The sequence below is a fragment of the Dermacentor variabilis genome, chromosome 4 (genome assembly GCF_050947875.1).
Source record: "Dermacentor variabilis isolate Ectoservices chromosome 4, ASM5094787v1, whole genome shotgun sequence".
NCBI lineage: Eukaryota > Metazoa > Arthropoda > Arachnida > Ixodida > Ixodidae > Dermacentor > Dermacentor variabilis.
Genome location: NC_134571.1, coordinates 4,311,361 through 4,325,464, shown reverse-complemented (window position 1 = coordinate 4,325,464; position 14,104 = coordinate 4,311,361). Strand labels below are relative to the sequence as shown.

The window sequence follows — 14,104 nt, the reverse complement described above, 5'->3', positions numbered from 1 at the left end:
CCTTAAAGTTACACCCATCATTCTTCTTTCCATAGTTTATTGCGTTGCCCTCAATTTAAGTAGAACCCTTTTCTTAAGCCTCGAGGTTTCTGCCCGGTGCATGAGTACTGCTAAGACACAACTGTTATACATTCTTCGGTTGAGGGATAATGGCAACCTGCTGTTCATGATCTGAGAATGTCTGCCAAATACACTCTAGCCCATTCTTATTCTTCTGAGCATTGCAGCCTCATGATCCGGATCCGGGGTCACTTCCTGTCCTAAGTAGATGTATTCCCTTACCACTTCGAGTGCCTCGCTACCTATCGTAAACTGCTGTTCTCTTCCGAGACCGTTATACATTAGTTCAGTTTTCTGCAGATTAATTTTTAGACCCACCCTTCTGCTTTGCCTCCCCATGTCAGTGAGCATGCATTGCGATTGGTCCCCTGAGCTCCTAAGCAAGGCAATATCATCAGCGAATCGCAAGTTACTAAGGTGTTCTCCATTAACTTTTAACCCCAATTCTTCCCCATCCAGGTCTCTGAATATCTCCAGTAAACACGCTGTGAATAGCTTTGGAGAGATCGTATCTCCCTAGCTGATGCCTTTCTTTACTGGGATTTTGTTGCTTTCTTTATGGAGGACTACGGTGGCTGTAGAGCCGCTATATATATCTTTCAGTATTTTTAAATACGGCTCGTCTACACCCTGATTCCGTATTGCCATCATGACTGCTGAGGTGTCGACTGAATCAAACGCTTTCTCGTAATCAATGAAAGCTATATATAAGGGTTGGTTATATTCCACACATTTCTCTATCACCTGGTTGATAGAGTGAATATGATCTATTCTTGAGTGGCCTTTACGAAGTCCTGCCTGATCCTTTGGTTGACAGAAGTCTAAAGTGTTGCTGACTCTATTGGCGATAAATTTAGTAAATACTTAAGATTAAGATTATGTTGGCGTTCTTTCAAGATTCCGGTACGCGCTCGAGGTCATGAAGCATTGCGTATACAGGGTGGCCAGTTTTTATAGAACAATCTGCCCAGCATCATTCAACAAATCTGCTGTTACCTGATCCCCCCAGCTGCCTTCCCCCTTTGCATAGATCCCAAGGCTTTCTTTTCTTTTTCCGGCATTATTTATGGGATGCCAAATTCTTCTAGACTATTCCCTCTTCCATTATTGTCGTGGGTGCCACTGGTACTGTATAAATCTCTATAATGCTCCTCAGTCACTTGAACTATCTTATCCATATTAGTAATGATATTGCCGGCTTTGTCTCTTAACGCAAACATCTGGATTCTTGCCTATTCCTAGTTTCTTCTTTACTGCTTTTAGGCTTCCTCCATTCCTGAGAGCATGCTCAATTCTGCCCATATTATACTTCCTTATGTCAGCTATCTTATGCTTGTTGATTAACTTGGAAAGTTCTGCCAGTTCTATTCTAGCTGTAGGGTTAGGGACTTTCATACATTGGCGGTTCTTGATCAGATCTTTCGTATCCTGCGATAGCTTACTGGTATCCTGTCTAACGGAGTTACCACCGACTTCGATTGCACACTGCTTAATGATGCCCATAAGATTGTCGTTCATTGTTTCAACACTAAGGCCCTGTTTCTGAGTTAAAGCCGAATACCTGTTCTGTAGCTTGATCCGGAATTCCTCTATTTCCACTTTTACTGCTAACTCATCGATGGGCTTCTTATGTACCACTTTTATCCGCTTCCACCTCAAGTCGAAGCTAATTTGAGATCTTACCAACCTACGGTCACTGCAGCGCACCTTGCCGAGTACGTCCACATCTTGCTGATGCCAGGGTTAGCGCAGAGTATGAGGTCTATTTCATTTCTAGTCGCGCCATTCGGGCTCCTCAACGTCCACTTTTGGTTATCCCGCTTGCGGAAGAAGGTATTCATGATCGGCAAATAATTACGTTCTGCAAACTCTACTAATAAATCTCCCCTGCTATTCCCAGAACCTATGCCATATTGCCCCACTGATTTGTCTCCAACCTGCTTCTTGCCTACCCTGGCATTGAAGTCGTGCATTAGTAGAGTGTATTTTGTTTTGACTTTACCCATCGCCGATTCCACGTCTTCATAGAAGCTTTCGATTCGGTGGTCTTCGTGTCTGGATGTAAGCGCGTAGACCTGTACGACCTTCAATTTTTACCTCCTATTAGGAGTCACAACAAGACCTGCCACCCTCTCTTTAATGCTGTAGAATTCCTGTATATTACCAGGTATATCCTTGTTAATCAGGAATCCGACTCCTAGTACTGGTCTCTCCGCTAAGCCCCGGTAGCACTGGACGTGCCCGCTTTTTAGCACTGTATATGCTTTATTTGTCCTCCTAACCTCACTGAGCCCTATTATATCCCATTCAATGCCTGCTAATTCCCCCAACAGCACTGCTAGACGCGCCTCAGTAGACAACGTTGTAGCGTAAAACGTTGCCAGATTCAGAGTCCAATGGCAGCCTGTCCGGATTCAGAGATTCTTAGCTTTCTCTGCTGCGTGATAGGTCTGTTCGCCGCCGTGCTCAGTTGCTTCGCAGCTGCTGGGCACGGAGGGCCGGGGTTTGATTGTTGTATTCATATGGGAGGTTGTGGACAGTTATTGCACCAGGGTGGCCAATCCTGCTCTGGTGAGGGAGTGCTTTACCAGTTCTGGTCACCGGGATCAGGCCGGACTCCAGGCCTGTTTATACGATTTGATCAACACGCGGATTTCTTTCTTTTCTTTAATCTGGTGGAAAATTGCGTGGCACTGGGATTATAACCATGGTCCTTTCCCACGCGAGGCGGATGCTCTGCTTCTCCGCCACTGCTGCACTCTCAACTTCCTCAACCTATGGTTAATCTTTAGACAGAGCTCTGCTGCCAAGAGCAACAGCGTCTCTTTCTTTAACACTGTAGTGTCCATGCTTTTCGAGAGCTGACTACAACTTCCCCTGCATTGACAGCACTTCTCAGTAGCCATCAACTGCAGCCCATTGCCGGATAGAATCTTGTCCTTATCGTCCGGCAAAACGTACTCGCTCAAGCACTCACCCAAATTCGAGCTTGCGAAGGCCGTGCTTCCAGGAGTACCCAGGTCCACCGATCCCATATCATGGAACTGGTGACCATGAAACTGCCTTCTGTTGCTCTTCTTTCCAGATTCTTCGAGTCGTCCAAGACTCCACGTTGTTACTGCGACGGTTGTGTTTCCCTGAGCCACTAAGAGGAGGTCTGCTGATTCCGGATCCGCAGAAGCCGCTCTTCCATCCATAGTTTCCCTCGATCTTGCGAAGTTCGTGTCTCCCGGAGCAACGTACACACGACCACCGAACCCGGATCGTGAGGACTGCCTTCTTCATCTGATCGCTGTCAACCGGTTTGTTGAGGCTAGGCTTGGCCATCAGGGCAAGGAATCCACCATGCACGACCAATGCTACGTTAGGTTGTAAGAATGAAGGAAAAAGGATTTATTAGCTCAGTTACACGGCTCTAGTTACGGAAGCCCACTTCATGCAAGAGCAAGTTAAACGCCTCAGTTCAAATCATGGCTCTCTGTCGACTGCTGGAAAAGTATCCGCTTTAACAGCATCGTCTTCCCTAGGCCAGCCGACTAGGGAATCTGAAGACTGTCAAGCAGCAAATCACAATCGTCGACTCCGCTGCGATACCACGCCCATGCTCGCAACACTCCGCAGTAAATCCGCATCCGAAGCCCGATGGTATGGATATGTGGCATGATCGCCATCGTTGTTTGGTAAAATTGGATGGTGCCTCCCTTTCATCCTTAGTTCAGGCTGTCAGGTAACCGTGGGGTATGTGGGGATTTTTCAGGCCTGTCTAGAGTCGGTGTCCACGCTGCGTTGACCTCAGGATAAGCTCTGATGGATAGGCGGGTGTTTGTTATGTGGCAAACGTCCAATTAACGCCTTTGTGATGATGAGACGTAACGGCACGCTGTCCATCTAGAAGAAAACCGGCTGAAGGCGGCAGGACAGGCAGCGAAAGCCGCCAGGAAGACTGACCACTGTCTAGCTTGAACAAGAGAAGCGCCTGAAGGAGGCGTGACGCAGCCTGGCGCCACCTCTCGACGCAACCCAAAAGCTGCGCCACGGAACTCAGGGACCGCTGGCGTTCAGAAGAGCATAGGCAACCCTGTCTCAATGCTAAATGATGACATTGAAGTCTATGGTGCCCTGTATGTTTCTTTTCAACGTCGGTATTGAAAATGACAAACAAAATTTCAGCGTACTAGAAGTTACAGCTTGAGTGATATCGTGAAGAAACATTATCAAGAACTCGGGAGCAGTATTTTTTACCTATTACGGCAGTAACTACCGTATGTAATGCCGTCCTATACAAATGGTTGGGGGCCAGAGACCACATTTTTCTTACGTCTGCACTAAAATGAGGGGCTCGATTTCGTTAATGTGAATATTAGCCAACATACAATGAAGCCAAGAAAAGCATCGGAGAAATTCGCTCTAATTGAAATTGAAATGTAGAAAATAAAGATTACAGCGTCTCTTAAGATCCTTTTTAAGAGGTGAATGGCGAAAGCCTACTCTTCCTCCTCTTATCATTCGCCTCCTTTTGAGCCTCTTCTATTTCTCTGCTTTCTTTTAGTCATTACTGTTCACTACTGAGCATATTTAGTCATTTGTAATCAGTTGTGGTCACGAGAAGCCGTCGTTAGACATGTTGGTCATATCTTAGTCATTAGTAGTCATTACTAGTCATTACTAAGCATTTTTAGTCATTTCTAATAAATTTCAGACGTTACAAGCTATCGTTAAACTAGTCATTGCAAGTCATTTCTGTCATAATTAGTAATTACTGGTCATTACTAAGCATCTTTAGTCATTTATAATCAATTGTAATCATTACAATTCGTCGTTAGACATATTGGTCATTTAGTAGTCATTAGTAGTTATTACAAGTCATTTCAGTCATTATTAGTCATTACTGGTCGTTACTAAGCATTTTTGCTCATTTCTAATCAATTGTAGTCGTTAGAAGTTGTCCTTAGACACATTGGTCATTTCATAGTCATTACTAGTAATTACGAGCCATTTCAGCCATTAGTCATTACTGCTCTCTAGCAAGCATCTTTAGTCATTTCTAATCAATTGTGTTCATTACAAACCGTCGTTAGACATGTTGGTTATCTCGTAGTCATCAGCAGTCATTACAAATAATTTCAGTCATTATTAGTAATTACTGCTCGTTACCAAGTATTTTAGTCATTTCTAATCAATTGTAGTCGTTACAATTCATCGTTAGACATATTGGTCATTTCGTAGTCATTAGTAGATATTACAAGTTGTTTCAGTCACCATTAGTCATTACCGGTCGTTACTAAGCATTTTTAGTTATTTCTAATCAATTGTAGTCGCCACAAGTTGTCATTAGACACATTGGTCATTTCATAGTCATTACAAGTAATTTCAGTCATTATTAGTAACTACTGCTCACTAGTAAACGTCCTTAGTCATTTGTAATCGATTGTGGCTGTTACAAGCCGTAGTTGGTCACTTTGTAGTCATTAGTAGTCATTACAAGTCATTAGTAGCCATCTTAGTCATTACTACTCATTTCTAGACATTACAAGTCATTAGTATTCTTGATTAGTCATCACTAGTCATAATTAACCTCTAACAATCTCTATTATAACGTTATCATTTGCGAACTGTCACTGTCAGTCACTTTTCATTCTTTAATCTGCCTTCATATGGCGTGATGATGTGGAGGCTTACTAAAAGGGGTTCTACTTAACTTCAGGACTACGCATCGAGCTATTGAAAGAAGAATGATGGGTGCAACGTTCAAAGTATAATAAGAGAGCAGAGTGGGTGAGGGAACAAGCGCGGGTTAATGAAATCTTAGTTGAAATCAAGAAATGGGCATCGGGAGGGCATGTAACGAGGAGGGAAGGCAACCGATGGGCATGAAGGGTTACGGACTGGATTCCAGGAGAAGCGTAGCAGGGGCGGCAGAAAGTTAGGAGGAAGGATGAGATTAAGAATTTGCAGGGACAACATGGCCACAATTAGTACATGACCGGGATAGTTGAAGAAGTATGGGAGAGGCCTCTGCCCTGCAGTGGGCGTAGCCAGGCTGGTGCTGATGACTTCCTCATCATCATGACTGGATGTTGGAGCGGAGGCTTGTACTACCCTTAATCAATACGTCTTATTAAGTTCGATTACGGCTGCAGCTACCCTCCCAATAATGCTTTAGAATACGTCATTGTATCCCGCTATGTGCTTATGGATTAAGAATCCTACCCCGTATTGTTTCTTATTTAGAAGACCTCTATAGCAATTGACATGTCCCTTATTCAGCAATGTATAAGCCTCAACAGTTTTTCTGATCTCAATAAGGCCGATGATATCGGACATCATCTCCGTTGTATACATGCGAATGCCATTCGATTCGAATGACATTAAATCTTCCCGTGTGACAGGGGTATTAGTTTATCGGGGTGACAGCATAGCGGTTCTAGGTACCCTTACTTGTCTTTCTATGGACGTCGCTGACGAATCCCCCATCCGGTAATCAGTGCAACAAAAAGGCGACTGCGATAGTTTACTGGGGACCATCGGTGGACGAACATGTTGAACAACAACTTGTAAGAACCTGTGTTGTTTGCCAGTCCCATGAGATGTCCGTGGGGCTAATTGGAGCACCTCTGCAGCCCGCAGGTTTTCCCAAAACACCTTGGGAGAAGATTGCTGTCGATATTATTGGACCTTTGAGGAAGCTCCCATTGATTGCCGTTTTGCCGCGATGCTTATATTATCACAGCAAGTGGCCAGAGATCACTTTTAAAAGACACTATTCTACTGTAATGGTCAAGTACATGCTGGTAGAATTGTTCCCTTGCGAGGGCTATCCTATTGAGATAATTTCCGACCAAGGACGACAGTTTGCCTTGGGGGAGTTGGAAGCTTTTCTTCAGAAGCGTGGTATACGTCATTGTTTCTCTTCCGTTTACTATTCACAGGCAAGCGGTCTCGTAGGACGGTCCAACAGAGTCCTGAAGTCCTACGTGCAGATGGTAGTATGTGAGTGGCGTGGCATTCGCACTGTCGTCACAGACTACATGGTCGACTACAGCGCAGTGCTCCTCCTTCGTTCTGCGGCGGCAGCCGCACCCGCCGTCTTGGTGCACAGACGACCCGCCACGCTCGCGACATGACAGCGTCAGTCTACTACCGGCTGATTCTTTTTGCGGAAACCTCGCACAAGGCTACGAAATCTTGCACCAGGGTGCAAAGCAGAAACAAGCTTCTTTGAAGCGGTATACCGACAAACGTCTCAGAGCCCGACCAAGACACTTTACCGTCGGTGACTACGCCTGCCCAAGGGAGGGACAAGCCCACGGCAAGATTTCCTCACAGTTTTCGGACCGCATGGGGATTATTGAACGGCGAGGACAAGCTTCATTTCTTCTGGAAGGCGGACGAATATGTAAGGCTTCCAAGTCTCATGAAATCTACCCAGAAGCTGCGGGAAAGTTGATAACCAACCATTTTTAGTTTCCTAAAGTGGACGGTGCCTTGATCCCGACACACATTCTCTACAGGGAAGTGCGTTGCCTGCAGCCGAGCTGCATGTGACATTTATGTCTACATCGTGGAAGCAAGAAAGAGCACAAGTGCAAAACTGAACCACAGCGTACGGAGCCATCCTCGCAGCACCAAAACACCACTGCACCTGTACCAACGGCACGGAAAGGCGCTCTACTGAAAAAAGCTAAGTTAAGGAATTACGACCTACGGAAGAGGTAGTGTTTTTTCATTTTAGCAGCTAGGAAAATATCGCATAGTGCAAAGTCGATGAGCGATGATGAGCGGACTGTGATGAGCGAGGACATGAGAGGACATAAAAGATGTTCATCGGCACATGACGTGTCGGCCTTGTGTGAGCTAAGACTACAAGCGCTACAGCTAGGCAGGTTGGTAAAGAGAGGATGGTCCCTGACGACCCTTACTTGTGTTACACATTAAATGGGAAATCTACCGTATATTATGCAGTTCATCTTATTATTTGCAAGACTGCAATCTGGTAACAGAAAACTTGTTCATTAACCAATCATTGCGTCCACAACCAGGAAAGTGAGTTGGGACTGTAATTTATTCCACTGGTCTCGACGTTCCTGTTGACATGAGTGGTGGGGGCATACACCCGCAGCGAGGCGTTGACCATGAATCGGGTGGCTAAGGGGCCCCTAAACCAGCTCCGATATTTTTTTAAACACTGCAAGTAACCACGTGCATCAACTGCAAAATGCCATCACGATCAACGATGCCAAACGCTGCAGCGCTTCGCGCCGCGGGCGCGCAACGAAAAACAAAACAAAAAACAAAAACAAAAAAAAACTCACAATCCTCTGCTTCCTTCCGGGCCCTTCCGCTATCCCCAACGCTCGTCGTGACGTCACCAGGGTGTATCCAGGAGCAGACGCTGTTGATTGGTCGAACAAGAATCTACGACTTTCGGTTAGTCTGCAAGCAGGTAGGCGCGCTCCCTGCTCTTCCTCCTCATGTTGCTCTTGTGCGCACTTGCGAATCGGTAACTACGGCCCACAGCGCAAGTGCCAAATCGCTCGCGTTCCAACGCAGCCGTGCTTAGCGGTCTTACCAGCTGCACGAAGAGAGTCCGACCGTGTTTCACTATGGCTAGAAGGCATCCGTGCGCGGAGTATGGCTGCAAGAGCGCCGAATCGAAAAACGAAACGACGCGACATCGGCTGCCTCATGATGGCGCCCTGCGCCATGCCTGGCTTGAGTGCATTGCAGTTCCGGCAGAATCAAAGCGCAATGGCGAATTAAGTGTTTGTGGGTGCCACTTCGGTGCCGCACGCGCACCTGCATTGACGACGCCATTAGCGCGGAACGGGCTAACAGCCAGTGGGCGAAAACAGAAGAACGTGCCGACCCATATCGTCGCCACGATCTAGGCAAGGCAGCGACGGCGGCTGTTCCAGCGGAGGCGCTTAGGCACGGCGTGTCACCGTACGGATCCAATATATTGGGGAGCCTTTGTAGACGTGCGCGCAACACCGGGTGCGTAGACGCTTCGCAGGAGCACGGGCCGCCACGCCAGCAGCAGCTGGTAGCCGAGATGCGCGGAGTCACGGCAAGCGGAAGTGAACAGTGTCTTGAAAAACGCGTTGGCGATGGCGCATGTTACGTGACATTTGGAGGAGCACTTGGCGAGGATGAGACCAGCCGATGAAGGGAGAGAATTGAAGAGCGAAACGAGCGAGGGCCGCGTTTCGATCATGAAACGCTTGTAACTCCGCTGCATTACTGCACCATTTCGAAATGTTTCCATGGGTACGTGTTCGTGTGACTCGTACACAACTACAAAACAACTAAATTACGACCCCTGGGTGGTTTAGGGGCCCTTCAAATGAACGGATAAACAGAAGAGAATGAAAAATTTGGAACTTGAAGATATATGTGTCAGGCAGCTGCGCTTTCTTTTTTTTTTTTTTTTTTTTGCCTGGCGTTGACTGACCCGTGGGACAATGAGACGCGGTATGTGCAACCCTTCTTTCACATAGAAAGAAGAAAACTTAGTTCTGTGCCCCATTTGATGCAGCCAGTCAGTGCTTGCAACTTGTAGCGCAAAACCTGTTTCAACCACGGTCAGCTGCCGCGCTTATGCCGCGGGCATCAAACCAACTAACTTAGATATGCGAGAAAGAGTACAGCGTTACAAAACAGCTACTTTAGTTTATCAAACTCATAAGCTTTGGTAAACTAAGATTGCAGCATCATGCTGTCAGAAATAAAACGCAGTTCACGATTAACATTACAAAATTTGTACTTACATTCGAATACTTGAATATGATGAATAGCTGGTAAAAAGAATACACCGGCTTCAGCGAGTGGAGAAGGATGCTCATGATGTCCTGGCAGTTTTCAGGGTCTCGATTCCAGTCAATTACATGCTTGGAAAGCATTAGGCCTTCGTGGATTATGTGCCCGGAACAAAACACTGCACGGAAACAAAGTATATACACAAATGAGAGAAGAAGGAAAACCGAGGCGCTTGATTTTTATTAATCATCACTATAAAAAGCCAGCAGACAATGAATCCGACGAAAGCATCGGGGAAATTAGCTCTGGAAAAAATGGAAATATTTCCTCTGTTAAGGTACTGAATAATTTGTTGTAACTCGTCTGCAGTGTTGCTGAATAGAGCAATGTCATCGGAAAACCAAAAGTTGTTGAGATATTCGCCGTCGATCCTTACTCTTAAGCCTTCCCAGTTTAATAGCTTGAATACTTCTTCCAAGCACGCAGTGAAAAGCACCGGAGAGGTTTTGTCTCCCTTTCTGACCCCCTTCTTTATAGGTATCTTCCTTTTCTTGTGTCGAATTAAGGTAGCTGTGGACCTTCTGTAGCTATCTTCCAAGGTATTAACGTAAGCAGTCTGTTCTCCTTGATTACGTAATGCCTCTATGACTGCTCCTCTCTCTACTGAATCAAATATCTTTTCGTAATCTATAAAAGCCATATAGAGAGACTTGTTGTACTTTACGGATTTCACGATTACCTGATTAATGCCATGGATGTGCTCCATTGTGGAGTATCAATGAATCAATCAATCACTCAATCAATCTTTATTTTCATTCTGTCATTGATACACAAAGAAGGACTGTGACAAAACGCGGTTTGTCAGAACAGCTTGACTAGGCCACAGCCCCATAGAAAAATTTAGGAGCGGTAACAGCACTACCGTAAAATAAATGAGAAGTTGAAACTTAACATACAGCGTAGTACTATAGGGCACGGACTAAGTAATCGAAATATAAAGTTAATACAGAAAAGTTAAAGCAGTTTTTATAGTCGTCATAAAAACAAATACAAAACAGTTTCTTAGAAAAAATGAATATCTGAAATGCTATCAAATTACAAATATCTAGAATAAATACACTGAATGTACAGGAAAACTTAATATTGAAATCGACTTGTTGCGAACAGTTGCATCCAACCAGAGGAAACAATTGAATACGGTTGTGGATTTGATAAACGAGACAAGGTTTATAATAAAACAAGTGTTAAGTAGTAGAAATCTCAGAGCTATACATCACTGTATATAACTTGCGGATATCCTGATATGAACAATCCCTTCCTGAAGCCAGCCTGTTCCCTTGCTTGACTAAAGTCCAGTAATGCCCTTATTCTACTGGAGGTTATATTGGTGAATATTTTACATAATACCGGGAGTAAGCTAATGGGTCTATAGTTTTTCATTTCTTTAACGTCTTCTTTTCTGTGGATTAGTATAAAGTATGCATTCTTCCAGTTTTCCGGGACCCTTGCCGTCGATAGACACTTCATATAAAGAACCGCCAGTTTTCCAAGCATTATGCCTCCTCCATCACCTTCATCATCATCATCAGCCTGGTTACGCCCACTGCAGGGCAAAGGCCTCTCCCATACTTCTCCAACTACCCCGGTCATTCGCTAATTGTGGCCATGTTGTCCATGCAAACTTCTTAATCTCATCCGCCCACCTAACTTTCTGCCGCCCCCTGCTACGCTTCCCTTCTCTTGGAATCCAGTCCGCAACCCTTAATGACCATCGGTTATCTTCCCTCCGCATTACATGTGCCGCCCATGCCCATTTTTTGTTCTTGATTTAAACTAAGATGTCATTAGAGAGTTTTAGCTCAGCGGGTTTACGTGTCGCTCCGCTCGCGGTCTCCACCGTTGCGCCAGCGGAGCGGCTCGCGAAAAAAGAATTTTAGCCCGGCGGATCACTCACCCGCTCGAGCGGAGAGAGCGGGGCGCTCTGCTTCCCCACCTTGTGGTCTGAATAGGAGTTACTGAGAAATGAATGTGAATTACGCTTGCTTTTATAATGCAAGAAATGTTGAATAAAGATATATTACCTGTTCTCAGTACATTATTTTTTAATAATATACTGAGTACTAATGTACGGGTCAGCGCCGCAGTCGCCGTCGTCGATGCAGAACTGCCGGCGTTCATGTTCGCGGCTGCCATCTTGCATTTCCCATACACGCCCGCGCGCGCTGCGTATACCCTCCGCTGGGGAGTGCTTTCCAGCGGGCGTAAACGCTGCTCCGTAAAACCGCTGGCCGCCTCAGCGTCGTGCGCATGCGCAGTCGTGTCTCCGCTCGCCCGCTCCGCTCCGCTGGCCGTAAACCCGCTGGGCTAAAACTCTCTATTAACTCGCGTTTGTGCCGTCACCCAATCTGCTATTCTCTTATTCCTTAACGTTACGCCCATCATTCTTCTTTCCATAGCTCGTTGCGTCGTCCTCAATTTAAGTAGAACCCTTAACGTAAACCTCCAGGTTTCTGCCCTGTTGGTGAGTACTGCTAAGACACAGTTGTTATATACTTTTCTCTTGAGGGATAATGCCAATCTGCTGTTCATGATCTCAGAATGCCTGGCAAACGCACCCCAGCCCATTCTTAGCCTTCTGATTATTTCACTCTCAAGATCCGGATCCGAGGTCACTACCTACCCGAAGTAGATGTATTCCCTTACCACTTTCAGTGCCTCGCTACCTATCGTAAACTGCTGTTCTCTTCCGAGACTATTAAACATTAGTTTTCTGCAGAATAATTTTTAGACCCAACCTACTGCTTTGCCTCGCCAGGTCAATGAGCATGCATTACAATTGGTCCCCTGAGTTACTAAGCAAAGCAATATCATCAGCGCATCGCAAGTTATTAAGGTATTCTCCATTACCCCTTATCCCCATTGCTTCCCAATCCAGGTCTCTGAATACCTCCATTAAACACGCTGTAAACACGCACCTTCTTTGAATAAATCGACTGTTATTCTATCTTCTCCTGCCGCTCTGCCTTGTTTCATGATTTGCAAGGCCCTTCTGACCTCATCGCTAGTTATAGGAGGAGTTTCTGTATCTTGTATATTACTTTTTTCTAATAGAGGTATCCCGATTCCTCTGCGTACTGCACAGGTCAATATAGAATTCTTCCGCTACCTTTACTATACCTTCGAGTTCGCTGATGATATTACCCTGCTTATCTTTCAGTGCATACATCTTGGTTTGTCCTATGGCAAGTTTCCTTCGGTTTCATTTCAGTTTCATTTCAGGATGCGTCCATTTTTTACGGCTTCTTCAGTCTTCTCATGTTATAATTTCGAATATTACTTACTTTCGCCATGTTGATCAGTTTTGACTGTTCCGCGAAATCTATCTAATCTGTTGAGTTGGACACTTTCATTTTTTGTCGTTTTTTATTAGGTCATTTGTTACTTGAGAGTGGTTGCCTACTGGTTGCCTTGGTGCCTTGCCTCCGACTTCAATTGCTGCCTCTGAAGCCAGCCTAGTTTTCATTCATTACGTCTATGTCATCTTCATCTCTCTGTTCTAAGGCTGCATATTTGTTTGCAAGTACCATCCAGAATTTACGCTTTTACCTTTACTGCCTCTAAGTTGACCTATTTATTGTTGACCTATTTTGCCCCTTCTCTGTTCAGATTGAGGTGAATCCTGGCCCTCACCAGCCTATGATCACTGAACTTTACCCTACCTATCACTTCTACATCCTGCACTATGCTGGGATCAACAGAAAGTATGCAATCATCAAATTCATTTCTTGTTTCACCTTTACGGCTTTTCCAGGTCTACTTTCTGTTGCTACGCTTCCTGAAGTAGGTGTTCATTATGCGAAGCTTATTTGTTTCTGCGAATTCCACCAGCACATCTTCTCTAGCGTTCCTAGAATCGACGCCGTAGTTGCCAAATGCTTGTTCACCTGACTGCCTTTCCCCCACTTTTGCATTGAAGCCGCCTATTACTACAGTATGCAGAGTTTCCATTTTTCTCATTGCTAATTCAACATCTTCATAAAACTGATCTACTTCATCATCCTCGTGACTGGATGTTGGAGCATAAGCTTGTTTTACCTTTAATGTACACCGCTTATTATGTGTGATTACGACTGCAGCTACCCTCTCATTAACGCTGTATATTCGTCAATGTTGGACACTATGTCCTTATGAATTATGAATTTTACCCTGTATTGCTACTTATCTGGGAGACCTCTATAGCAGAGGACATGACCGTTATCCGGCAATGTATAAGCCTCACCAGTTCTTC

The 14,104-nt window shown here is 45.2% G+C and overlaps 1 protein-coding gene across 2 annotated transcripts in view; it reads right to left on the bottom strand.

Annotated features, from left to right (window-relative positions):
• LOC142578588 (proton channel OtopLc-like) overlaps positions 1 to 14,104 on the bottom strand; it is a 163,334-nt gene that overhangs the window by 7,996 nt on the left and 141,234 nt on the right. For both annotated transcript variants that reach the window (XM_075687978.1, XM_075687979.1), the window contains one exon: positions 9,828 to 9,994. In XM_075687978.1, coding sequence (XP_075544093.1) covers positions 9,828 to 9,994 — 167 coding nt within the window. The remainder of the gene's footprint in view (positions 1 to 9,827; positions 9,995 to 14,104) is intronic.